At 41.2% G+C, this 13,377-nt stretch overlaps 1 protein-coding gene across 2 annotated transcripts in view; it reads left to right on the top strand.

Moving 5' to 3' along the window:
* BAP1 (BRCA1 associated protein 1) overlaps window positions 1-13,377 on the top strand; it is a 36,141-nt gene that overhangs the window by 13,980 nt on the left and 8,784 nt on the right. For both annotated transcript variants that reach the window (XM_060239974.1, XM_060239975.1), the window contains 8 exons: window positions 2,601-2,679; window positions 3,033-3,156; window positions 3,680-3,827; window positions 4,352-4,536; window positions 6,262-6,395; window positions 7,381-7,853; window positions 9,538-9,695; window positions 12,544-12,636. In XM_060239974.1, the coding sequence (XP_060095957.1) occupies window positions 2,601-2,679; window positions 3,033-3,156; window positions 3,680-3,827; window positions 4,352-4,536; window positions 6,262-6,395; window positions 7,381-7,853; window positions 9,538-9,695; window positions 12,544-12,636 (1,394 nt within the window). The remainder of the gene's footprint in view (window positions 1-2,600; window positions 2,680-3,032; window positions 3,157-3,679; window positions 3,828-4,351; window positions 4,537-6,261; window positions 6,396-7,380; window positions 7,854-9,537; window positions 9,696-12,543; window positions 12,637-13,377) is intronic.

Raw genomic sequence — 13,377 nt, 5'->3', positions numbered from 1 at the left:
GGATAGCCTTTTCAGTCAGCCATGCTGTCAATTTCTTATAGCCACTTCTTCTCTGTCATATACTCCAGGGTATTTCTTTTAAGATTTTTATTTTGTTATCTTTCCACGTTAGGTCAATTTCTATAGTAGCTCTCAAAATCGCCTCACAAGTCGAGACTTTCATGAATTTAACATCTCTTGGTAAATTATATTTCTTTGTGTAAGCTGAGGCAACCCTTTTAACCCAGTCTATCCCCTGTTTAATATCTTTTACTGCCTCTTCTTCACCTAATATCAAGAGATCATTGATTTTCCTATATATATCTTCCCTCTTCTCTTCTGGAAGATTCTGAAACATCAGAATATACGCAGCTTTGTCCATTTCTAATTTAGCACTTCTATCAATGTCTGAACATTTAGTCTTGTATTCTTGCATTGTGGCAGACATAGCTATCATTTTATCATCCAATGCATCAACTTTAGTTTATAACTTGTGTGTGTGTTGATTATTGAGTAGGAGTTGTTGCTGAAATTCATCAACTTTATCATTAGTCTTATTTCTTCTTTTAGTTCAAGCTTAATCTCCTCTAACGGCGCTTGGTTTTGTTTAAAACCTGTCATTATGTTCTGCAGTTTCTCAGTAGCATTCTGGTTTAATGCTGTTCTCACCTGGTGAGGTGCCCTGCCCTGTTTTTTATCTTCGTTTCCATATTTCTTTCCCTTTTTCACCTTACTACCTTCACAGAGGTTGAAGATTGCTTAGATTACACTTAAACTGTAGAACTCTCCTGAAGACACTTGCTTCTATTACCTACATATAATCCTCTATATGGTCCTTAATGCCCTCTTATCAAATTTAATTCTTATTTACTTCATTGACATTGGTAATATTTACACACACACCTTCCTTACAATTCATTACACTCTAAATATTCTTAATTATTCTCATTAATTAAATTCATTCACTCAAATTAAGTTCATTAGCTCAGTTAATCACAGTTATTCATATCATTACTTCTACAATTAATTACAATTAACTAGTTGTTATAATTTTTAAAATATCACCAATCATGTTAAACTTACCAATTTTATCCCAGTTCAATTTAAATTATTACATTCATTACTCCGTTTCTGTCATCTCCGTCACGCACATTACATATATTAAGTTCCAATCTGCATTCACTTTCATTTAGGTATTAGCAGTCTTACTTCCTCCTCCACAACTTCTGTTTCTAGAGCGTCTCAGTCCACTGTATCTAGTTCTTCCTCCTTCTTCCCAGAAGCCCCTGTGACTCCGTTCCAGACTTTCTCAATAAGCCATTTTAGTTTTCCACGTCTCTATTACACACCCCACATAAACACAGTACAGGGTTCTCCAGATCGCTCTTTTCGTTTCTTGACACAACGTTCCAAATCAGCCACCCACTCTTTGAAGCAGCAGCCGCGGCCCCGCTAAAAACCGCCTCTTCCTCCTTTTGTTCTCTCTAAAATGGTGCCTCTTCTAACATTCTCCAACACCAACCCTCTGCACCTTCTGCTTCACTCGTCTCTCCTTCCAGCCTGTCCGTACCTTCAACACGGTCTCTTTAAATGTGTATCTATCCGTTCTCTCACTCACCTCACACAAGACGCACATTCTCAATCTCTCTTCACTCTCTCTCTCTTTTCACCTCTCTTAACCGCTGCCTCCACCAAACACCCTGTCCTCGTTTTACTTCTTTCTTTGCTTTCTTAACTTCCTCTCTTGTTCCCTCTCGTTCTTGCCACCTCACTTTTTAAACTCTCAGTCTTTTAAAGTCCATGCTCCACTCCATCGCTTTGTTGCTTTCCGTCTTCATCTGAAACTGCTACCACTTCCCTTCTCTGCTCCGTCTCATCAACTTTAGGTAAGTCAGTCTTTTATTCTTTGTTGTCTTACAGCCAGTAATCCAAATTAAATTATTCTTTTTTTCCCAGATGGTCGATAGAATAAAATAAGTACATGGATTATCCAGTATCCTCACTGCTCTGTATTCCGGCGACCCAGTTCAAACGCACAAGGCGTTTACAAACTTCAGCAAGGGAAAGGCAAGAGCTGGTAGAGAAGCCTCCGTTTCCCCTCCAAAGTTCCTGCCAACTCCCTTTGCTACAGAGCATCTTCCCGATGCTCTTTTAAGGGGTGTCTCAAGAAGGAGACCCCCTCTAAAGCTTGTAATTGGAGGTGCTTGCAAAGAGCCCTCAGTCAAGCTCTCCCCATCACTGTGCCATTTTCCTGGAAGTCCTATGATAGTTCCAGTAATATACTGTGGCTGCTGATGGACCTCTGCTCCATATTTTTATCCAATCCCCTCTTGAAGCTGGCTATGCTTGTAGCCGCCACAACCTCCTGTGGCAGTGAATTCCACGTGTTTCTTAAACAAGTTTACTTTGCAGGTAGCATACATTGTTTAGAATCCTCCTCTCATCCATATGGACAACTCAGACTATTCTCATTCTTTGGCTGATCCCTGTAATGTTTTGCTGCTTTTACCCTCATTAGTTTTGCACAGGAGGAAAGCCCCCTCAGTTCAAGCCCTGGTAGCAATTGAATGCAGGAATATTTCACCCTACATGTCTGTTTTTGCCTCTTCTTGCTTTTTTAGGGCCGTGGGCAGAAGATGAGGAATGGACAGACAAAGCCAGGAGAGTTATTATGGAGAGGATTGGACTCGCTACAGCAGGGTAAATGCCTAAATTAGTCTGAAGTGAACATTGGCTAGGTTTGTGTGACAACTTTAGAGGTGTACTTATGAAGAGACAAAACTTTTTTCTTGCTAGATCATGTTCTGTTGGCATGACTTTGGTACAGTAATGGTACCTGCCTCTTTGCAGAAGCTGCATGATGAGGTTAAAACCTGACCCTAAGACTTGCTGCTCCTGGAAGAGTATCCATACATACCAACAAGTTCATCAGTCTAATCCAGTGCTAGAATCTATGACACTGTGCTTTGTTGGAATGACATAGGTGGCAAAAGGAGAGATGCTGCTAAAATATTTAGAACTGGAATATTTAATCAGGTGTGGTCTTTATGCAGGGAACCATATCATGACATCCGTTTCAACTTGATGGCAGTGGTGCCTGACAGGAGGGTGAAATATGAATCCAAGCTGCAGATCTTGAAGATGAACAGGCAAACTGTATTAGAGGCTTTGCAGCAGGTAAAGGGCAGGGTGGGAGTGGGAGCCTAATGGTGCAGCAGACCACTTCTTAAGAGAGAACAGTGAAAACCTAGGAATTATAGAGCAGCAGAAATACTTTGAGGAATGTGGCTTCTATTAAAGTGAGCTCACAAGAAAAACTACTAGCTGGTTTATGATCTTATTTCCTGAACAGGAAATTTTGGGAGGCTCTCAAAAGCAAAATAACCAGTTGCTGAATGTCAGAATTGGACAGATACATCTTAAGGGAATGTGTAGGTGCCCAGCTACAGAATGGGGATGCATTTGAAACAGCTGCATGCCCCAAAGCCTTAATGTAATAACAGTAGGAAGAAATATAGTTGATGTGCTACACAAGCTTGGAAGGTGATCTACAAGCATTCTCTAAAAAGTCTTTTCCCCACTTATAAGGAAGCTTGTTAATGGAAACTTCCTTAAACTATAGGAAATCTCATTATTTTCTTTACCTTTGTTGTTTTTTCATTTTATAAATGGCTTGGCTCCTTTGTGTTTTTCATATAAGCTAATCCGAGTGACTCAACCAGAGCTTGTTCATACCCAGAAGTCCCAGGAGCCCCAGGGTTCTGAGGAGTCCAAGTCAGGTACCAACAAGACCCCTACTGCGCTGGAACTAGGGAGAGTACAACTGGCCCCTGAGAGCTCACAGGCAGGTATGGGATTCATTCTAGGGATGTATCCTTAAATACTATGGAGTATAGTGAATAAAGAGCTCTACTCAAAAGGTATGAAAAGCAGGAACAGAAGGAATTAGCAGAAGTAATTAAATGCTTGTCTTTACTCAGCTCTTACTCATGAAATGCTACAGTCTATGACTTTATGTAAGGAGGGTTGTAAATTGTAAGCATCTATATCTAAAGTAGCCAGCTCAAGGTTAACCCAGCCTTCCATCCTTCCGAGGTCGGTAAAATGAGTACCCAGCTTGCTGGGGGGAAAGTGTAGATGACTAGGGAAGGCAATGGCAAACCACCCCATAAAAAGTCTGCCATGAAAACGTCGTGATATGATGTCACCCCAGAGTCGGAAACAGGGGACTACTTTTACCTTTGTATATCTAAAGTAAATATATGCTTGCCCTTGAAAGACTGTGGAAGCATGTCTTTCTGGAGAAGTAAAAACCAGAAGAGTAGGAGGCATTTCCCCTCGAATATAAAAGTATTACATATGTACTTTGCAGAGAGTGCTGAGGATTCTACGGGCCAAAATCAGCCTGCCTCAACCCAGAACCTGCCAAGCAAATCCAAGCTGAGCAATAAATCATCTGTGAGCAGTATAAATGGGGCACTGGCAACCCCCAGTCCCATTGTACAGAGGCTGCCAGCTTTCCTGGATAATCACAACTATGCTAAGTCACCCATGCAGGTAAATAGTGTTTAGATGCTCTGTTCCACCATGCATAGCAAAACCTGCTTGAACTGTGCTTTCCTGTGTCTAGCTTGCTTTTCAGGCATTTCAGAATGGCATGGCGGGAGTATTTAGTCTGAAGGCATTCTAATGTTTCATGGATGCAGAGTGAAGTTTGCCTCTATCTGATAAACTTCCATAGGAAGCAAAAATGTTTAAAATGTATCTGTCACTGCAGAGGCTCTAATAAGACTGCCCATCTGGTGACAGTTTGTGCAGTGCAATGTAATTTTTTTTGAATTTCAATAATTTTATTAAGTTTCAGATAAAATAGGAATAGGGGATACAGGGGAAGGGGAAAAGGGAAGGTAAATGAAATTGTAAAGTTTCATAACACTTCTACTTATACATTTACTGTCTTCATAATCAAAATCAGTTATGACATTTTTTCTGCATTTCCATCTTGTGATTCAATAATCAACATCTCTTAAAACTCCTACTAAGACAAGAATATATCTTTGTATGGCAATATTTGTCATTTATCATATCTTATTTTGAACATTCATATAGCATACCATAACAAATTATATAGCGGTTCCCATATTTTCTTTGTTTCACACAGATTAACATCTTTCAATTTAGCTGACAAGGTATCCATTTCTGCAAGGTCTAGTAGCTTAGTTAATAGTTCTTTTGTCGGTATTTCATGCCATTTCCAATATTTAGCAAAGATTACTCAAGCTGCAGTCACCGCTTGTATTAAAACACTTTAATTCATCTGGAATAGCTTTCTGGTAACATGTTTAATAAGAAAAGTTCTGGTTGAAATCTAATTTGTACTTTCAGAATCTTTTGTAGAAGATCGTGCACCATCTTCCAATAGGATTTAGCTCTGTCACACAGCCGCCACACATGATAAAAAGTTCCATTTGTAGTCTTACTTCTCCAGCATTTATTTGACATATTTTGATACATTTTTGCTAATTTGTCTGGGGTTAAATACCATCTATAAAATATTTTATAAGTTTTTTTAGTCTATTGATCTAGTCATTTTTATATTACATTTCCAAACTTTCTCCCAGGCTTCCAAGTCTATATTTTGTCCCAAATTTGGGGCCCATACAATCTTTTACAGTCTCATCTTGCATCTTTAAGTTTAAGAGAAAATTATAAAACTTCGTTATTAATTTGTTTTCCGGTCCAAGGAGTGATTGTTCTTTAGCAAAGCCTATCACCTTTATCCTTTACAAATCTAGATTTAATTTGTAGCTTCGTCCACCAATCTAGTATTATATCCTGTTGGCTTAATTTTGTAATTTTAATAAAAAGACTTGTAATGGTCATGCCCATGTAGCGAAAAGGGGTTTTGGTAACAAGCAAAGTTTATGAGGCGTGTTTGTCTGTGTTAATCTTTTTTCCTGAAATATGAACAATTTCATTTTTGGCTGTTACAATGGTCCTGAAAAGCCCCAAAGCATGTCTTGTCAGCACAAACCTAGAATGCATCTTTCATGAGACTGAAGAAAGGGGGACCATCTCAACTCACCCCCTGTTTACCTTGCATTTGTGTTCTGGTGAGTCTCACAAACTTGCTCATGAAGACTGAAATCCTGATCCTGTACAGGCGCTCATCCCCCACCTCAGGCAACCTTCTTTTGCAGCACTGGTTTTTGAAAGACTGGTTTCCCTGGGGTATAATTTCTAGGACATGTTCTTCAGGTAGTTCTATGACTTTCATTGCAGGAAGAGGAAGACCTTGCAGCAGGAGTGGGCCGTAGCCGGGTTCCTGTACGGCAGCACCAGCAATATTCTGATGATGAGGATGACTATGATGATGACGATGAAGAGGAGGTTTGCAGTGCCAATCCTGCCATGAGGTAAATGGTGAGGCCAATGGTAGCTCCATCCAGCCTTGTTTCTGTGAAGTTGATGGAGTCCTTATGATGTCCTGAACATGGAAGAAAAGGATATTAGGTTACTTTGTCAGCTCCATTGACCTTACAGGATGAAAGACTAGAAGCAGAAATAATTTGAAGTGGGAAGGGTTGCTTATTAGTGTGAAACAGCATTATGTGTATAAAGGAATATATATTACAATTTTGGGGAGAAAAGTGAGGACTCACAGGGTGGGGGGATCTCATTTTCTCATTCTTTCTTTCTCTTTCTGTCACTTATTTTTCCTCTTTCCTTCTCTGTGGCAGAGCCTGCAGCATCTCTCCATTCCTTCTCTTGCATCCATCTACCAATTTGTTGTTTCTTCCCCTTACAGCCTCTGCCCCTTGACTTAGCCACCTGTCTTTTCTTTTCCTTTCCACATCTTCAGCTTTCCCTTTTTTGCTCACCCCTCTCCAGATCTTTTTCCTTACCTTTGCTTTTCCTTGTCTGTCTCTTTCCACTCCCCTGATAGTGAGGCTTAAAATCCTTGGCATTACTGGTGATGGCTTGCTTAGTGCCCCGCGCCCCCCCCCCCCCAAGCCCCTGAGATCTCATAACATAGTCTCATGAGAGTTTGACATTTCATACTTACCTGTAAACCTGGAGCTTCTCCCAGGCTTTTATTCCTCCTTTCTCTGCCCTTGGCTCTGCTGTGTGGTTTTTGACCCACACTCAAGGGCCTCTATGAGAATTAGATATAATGATGTGATCTTACAAATAGTATTACATAAAAGCTTTTATATATTACACCAATCTCTGCCATTACTGGAATAGATCTGTAGGATCTAGTCCTGTGCAATACAGCTATTTTATGCTTCTAAAATATGCGTGCTGTTTTGGGGTGCATTTATTATGTAATGGGTGTTTTGTTACAGTATTGTCTTTCTATCCTCTCAGCCTGATCTCTTTTTTTCTGGTTTTGGACAGATTCAAGAGGAAGGGGCAGATGAAGCAGGACAACCTGGTTGGGAGTGCAGATAGCCAGCTCTCCATGCTTCAGCCCAACACAATTAATGTGCTGACGGAGAAGCTCAAGGAAACACAAAAAGACCTCTCCATTCCTCTGTCTATTAAGACCAGCAGTGGAGGCACCGCAGTTGCTGTTGTTGCCCATTCCCAGCCATCTCCTACACCTAGCAATGAGAGCACGGACACTGCCTCCGAGATTGGGAGTGCCTTCAATTCCCCACTCCGTTCCCCCATCCGGTCAGCCAATCCCACCCGGCCCTCCAGTCCTGTTACTTCCCACATTTCAAAGGTGCTATTTGGGGAGGAGGACAGCTTGCTGCGTGTGGACTGCATGCGCTACAACCGGGCTGTGAGAGATTTGGGTCCCATGATCAGCACAGGCTTGCTACACCTCACAGAGGATGGGGTGTTCTGCCCACTTACAATCACAGGTAAAGTTCATAGGAAAGGCCTTGGATGCTATACTCCACAGTGAGTTTTTTTTAAAAAAAGTCATGTACAGGGTGAGCTATCTAGAGGCTTGTAGTCTAGGATGGCAAGCAGTTCCCACTTAGATGCTGAATAAAGCCTGTGCTAAGCACTGATCTGCAACTTTTGCTGTCTTCAGACAAATCACTTGTTTAATAGGTGCTGTTTAATCCTTGCTGTCACCTGGATGGCCAAGGCTAGCCAGATCTCAGAAGCTAAGCAGGGTCAGCTCTGGTTAGTACTTGAATGGGAAACCACCAAGGAACTCCAGGGTCACTCCACATAGGCAGGCAATGGCAAACCACCTCTAGTCCTGTGATGAGCACAGACTTGCTACACAGAGGATGGGATGTTCTGCCAACTTGCAATCACAGGTAAAGCTCATAGGAAAGACCTTGGCTGCTATACTGCATAGTGGGATTTTTTTGCCTTGAAAACCCTGCAACATTGCCATAAGTTGGTTGCAACTTGACAGCACTTTTCACCACCTTTGTCCTGAGAGTGGATAAACCTGTAGGTTTGAAGAGAACTGATGGCTACACAAACTTTTGCATGTTGAGGAGAATGTTATTAGCAGAGCACATGCTCTTTCCTTTCCCATGGTACTGAGGGTATGGCCCCAGACTCTGTAGAAAGTAGAGCCACAAAGAACTTTCCTATAACTCCATGTGTATGGAGTAACCTGTCAAAATTAAGCAGATGAAGTCTGCTTAAGAGCATACGAAAGCTTACATTCTGAATAAAACTTAGTTGGTCTTAAAGATGCACTTGTCTACTGCTTTGTTCCACCTGTGAAAGCAACAGTATTTACATACCCCTGCTTGTAAATAAATGTGTACTCTATGAGAAAAATATGCCGTAATGAGTAAACTCAACATGTTTCTGTTTCCTTGAAATATTTGTAGTGGAGTTGTTTTGGCCTGTTCTTTTGTTGCATGAAAAGCTGCTAGGCCCTCAGGCTGCCAGATTTCCCCTTGTTATGAGCACTGGAGTCTTTGGATTGTCAGTTGACCCTTGCTAGGGCTCAGAGTATGTTCTGTGTTTGACATTATACCCCCTTCTTTCATCCTATCAACCTTATTGATTGGCTATCTTTAAATACTGGGGGACTTTTCTCTTGGATAGTTAAATGTAGGGTAGATTTCAAAGAGTAGCTTAGGTGGACAGATTGCACTCTAGTGGATCTGTGGTGTTTGAAAGTTTATTTTACACCCTTTTAAATTTTATATTGGTGAACCTTTTGAGATCACTGGATTTGACAGGTTATAGCCTCTGTGGTTGGGGTTTTTTTGGCCTTTCTAGCTAGCAGATAATCGATTTTGGTATTATGTTCTCTGTAGCAGATTTTTTGGCTGCAGTGGCTGCTATGCAAGGATGGAAATAAATAGTAGTATTAGAAGAATTTGTGTTGTCACAGACCATTGCATCATTGTATCATAAAAATAAAACGCTGCTAGTATTCTTGACTGTTGAGGATCAATTTCTCATTTATACATTCTATTCTGAGAATGTGACTGTGATCTTTTAGGGGTTAGATTGGTTATGTTCACAAAAAGTGTGAGCAATACTGAAGTACTCAACGCATTTGTTAATTTGGTTATCCTTTATGTTAATATTTCTCCTTTTTGATGTCTTTGCTGATACCAGATGGTGGGAAAAACTCCCCTCTGAGTAAATCAAGTGAAGAGGTTCAGGCCAGTGTCAAACTAGAAGAGAGAGACTCAAGTGAACCAAATGACAGCAAGGAGAAAGTGGGACATAGCCGGTCAAGTGATCCACCATGTGGGGAAAAGTATTCTCCAAAAGTGAGTATTCACTCCTCTTCTCATTCTGTCCAGAAGTCATGCTTTGGTAGATGGTGACAACAGATCTTCAGGGTAAGCCACTTGCTCTGTTTCTGATGCAGTAGTCAAATGTCTGTGTTCTTGCAAAGTTATGCTTTACCAGAGCCATTATGTTTTGCTGTCTGTACTTTCAAGACAAAAAATGCATTATAGCTGCTAAATAACAGTGAAGAGGAACACTGTGTAATAACATAAAATCCAAAATGCCAATGAACTGTGTACAGTATTATAAAGAACCACATACATATCTAAGACAGAAAATGCAAGATGTAAGCAATGTGTATTTAAACATTAGAACATAATGCATGTTGTAAAATTGATAAATACACATTCATTACAAAGCTATAGCATAACAGAGTACTTAACAGAACAGTAAAAATTGTAAAATGTGTGAATAACATGTCAGGAATCTGGTATTGTATCTTATTTCAAAATGTCTTCATTAGAGGAGTTCAAAATTAAAATAAGATGGAATTTCTGTTGCTAGGTCTCCAGTCTCTGATCTATAATCAGCTCAGTGGCTGACTATTATGGCTCACTCTCACAAAATGTAAGCTCTTAAACATTTGAAAACACTTCATCATCTTTAGTACCATAGAAAGTAGTTACTTCCTATTTTAATGAATGCATATGCATCATATTACAACATGTATATTCTCATTTTTAAATATATATCATTTATATCTTGCTTTTTCTGTCTCTGGTATATATGTAGTTTTTAATAGTGTATACAGTGTGGTGCTCATTAGCATTTTTGGATTTTAGCAGCTGCAGCTGCTAAAGACAATTATCAGATGGAGTTTTAAGTTTCCTTGATTCAATACTTGCATGCTGCTGAGCCAGAATTAATTGAAGTTGGTACTTGTAACTGCAGGTTCTTTTTTTCAGCAGTGAGGGCTGCCTAAGTCATGCAGGCCCTATGATTTTGGGGTGGGGATCAGGACAATTTGGAGAGACGAGTTGTTATATAGGCTATGGATTCCTCTAGTGTGCATTTAATGGAATCTGAATACATGCTGATCTTAGATGATTGCACAACTTCTGTACAATGGTGGGATGAGCCCTTAAGATGAATATCTGACTTTAGCAAAACCTGTAACTTCAGTGCCTGAAAAGATACAGGCTTTTATTTAATTATAGCTGGCACTCAAATGATTGGGGTTGGACTAGATGACCTTGGAGATCCCGTCGCACTCCATGATTCTATGACGCTACTGGCTTTACGAGCAGAGAATTATTTGACTGGCTCAACACTCTGCATTCTTCTTGAATTTTCTCTCATCACACCTTTTCACCAGGCATTTGTGGATCATTACAAAACATTTTTTCCCAGTCCCTGTGAACTTCTGAACCAAGTAAATATTCTGCACCCCCATTCTAGTATTCAAATTAATTCTAATTGGCAAAACTTATTTCATGTTTACTACCTTGAGTTTCTGTGGGAGAAAGCTTGTTTCTAGGCAGAGTACTGTCTGGCTCCTGACGTGCCAGTCGTCATGCCAGAGCCAGACTTGAGCCATCCCCCTAGGGCCCTCAAGCCTCCCTTCCCTATCAGGCTCTGCCTCAAAAGTGTCATTCACTGCCAAAGCCAAGACTCCGGAGGTCAGGCATGGCACAGTTGGGGTGCTGGCTGATGAGACATGGCTTGGTTGGTGGGTACCCAAGGCCTCGATGGACTCAGTTGGCTGTGCGCCCAAGCCTGCCCAGGCCTGAGCATCCAAGCCATTCACAGAGGAGGGTTCCAAGATGGCAGGACCCTGCAGGAGGACACCCAACACCCGCTGCAGCCTGTCCCCTACAAGATGCACCTGCCATAGCTCCCAGGCACCAGCTGAAGCCAGGGAGAGTGATCAGTGGGGGTGGTGGGATTGGTTTAGGGAAGGGGCTAAGGAGAGGGGAGGATAAAAAGGCAGAAGGAGAGGAGTTGAGAAAGAGATGCTGGGTGAACAAGATAGGTGGATGGGCAGAGAGAGAGCCCAGTCTTGACCTAACCTAGGGGACGCCACTCAGGGCCCAAAAGGAGGATAACTGGTGCCTACAACCACCTCTCTCAGACGGTCCAAGACTCTGCCAGGACAGCCTGGTGGCCAGTTCTCCCAACACTCAGGCACTAGCCACTTTTGAAGTAGCCCATCTCTTTAGGATTGAAGTATAATGTGCAGCTTTTTTCACTGTATCACAAAAAGAACATTACAGAGCTGGAAAAAGTACAGAAGAGGGTAAACAAGAGCACATTCTCTTTAAGGGTATAGTATAGAAAGAAACAACTAGTGGGGGACATAATAGAGTAATTAGATTTTTTGGGTGGGGGGGAGGGTGCCAGGCCTGATATGATATTGTGGCTGGAAGTGCAAAGCTTTCCCTCTGACAGTTAACTTAGCATTCTGAATAATCAAGTGCTGGATAACAAAGCTTGTACTGTACTAGTAATTTTTAGTTGAAGGTATTTAAGTGTGTTTCATTTCAAACAGAGTTTTAAAAGTCAGATTCTATATGGTGCTCTTCCTGACAAGTAGATAATCATGGATAGGCGAGCTTCGTAAAATATAACTTCCCTGTCCTTCCCATTCCTGGTGAGGTCTTTGCTCCGATTTTGGTATAATTGCTTTTCTCCCTGGTAGCCTCTTGGTACTGTAGTGTGAGGTTGTAATTTTACCCTTGATTTGTTAGATGATGATCTGGGATGGTGCTTTTCTCATGAAATTCTGTCTTGTGATGATTCTGGCTCATATTGTCTTTCTCTCCCTACTTGGATGGTTTGATATTAGGGATTGGGAGGGCTCATATTGTGCTTGTTTGACTCTGGCAGGAGCTGCTGGCACTGCTGAAATGTGTGGAAGCTGAAATTGCAAACTATGAAGCCTTTTTAAAAGAGGAGGTAGAGAAAAGAAAGAAATTCAAGGTAAGTTAATGGCATGTTGTACATACCTTGGGAAATCTTTGCTGTTTTCCTGTAATCAGGGCACCTGTTGTTCACCATGACCATAATTACTGGCATGAGCAGAATAGGAAGTAAGTATTTTGTGACTACTGTCTTTAGACTAGGAAAACAGCAATTATAAAAGTTAGCAGGTATCCTACATACCCCAGAGTCCACCCAAGTCCTGTTCACTTTCTGTAATTAATTAATAACCCTTGAGCAGTAACTGATTTTTTCCTGAAACTGGAAATCTCATTGTCTTGTTGATCATCTAATCAAAACTGAGAAACTTTTATCATCTTGATCTTCGTGGTCTCTGTGCTTCACACTCATGGGATAGAGTGCCTGTGCCGATCCCCGAATCGGTACCTAAAAAGCCCGGGATTTTTCCGCACTCGGCACCAATGGGCATGCGCAGACGTCCCAATGCACATGTTCACCGGCGCCAGAGCGCGGATCCCGCCAGTTCCTTTCTGACCGCTCAGCTGAGAGGATCTCCTTTCGTGTCCCCGGTCGCTAAAGTAATTTTGGATTGCTTTCTGCCTATTGTATATAGCCTGTTTGTTGTTTTCTTAGTGTAGTTAGTTAATTAGTAGTTTAGATAGTTCATATTGTTAAAAAAAAAAAAGTTTGTTAGACTTGCCCTTCGGGGCCTAGTTCCCCCCCCCCCCCCCCGTTTTTCCCCTCAGACTTTCCTGGGTGGGTTTTTTCCTGGCCATCTAT

Source organism: Heteronotia binoei, chromosome 5 (genome assembly GCF_032191835.1).
Source record: "Heteronotia binoei isolate CCM8104 ecotype False Entrance Well chromosome 5, APGP_CSIRO_Hbin_v1, whole genome shotgun sequence".
Classification (NCBI taxonomy): domain Eukaryota; kingdom Metazoa; phylum Chordata; class Lepidosauria; order Squamata; family Gekkonidae; genus Heteronotia; species Heteronotia binoei.
Note: the sequence above shows the minus strand (reverse complement) of the source record. Positions and strands in the feature narration are given on the sequence as shown.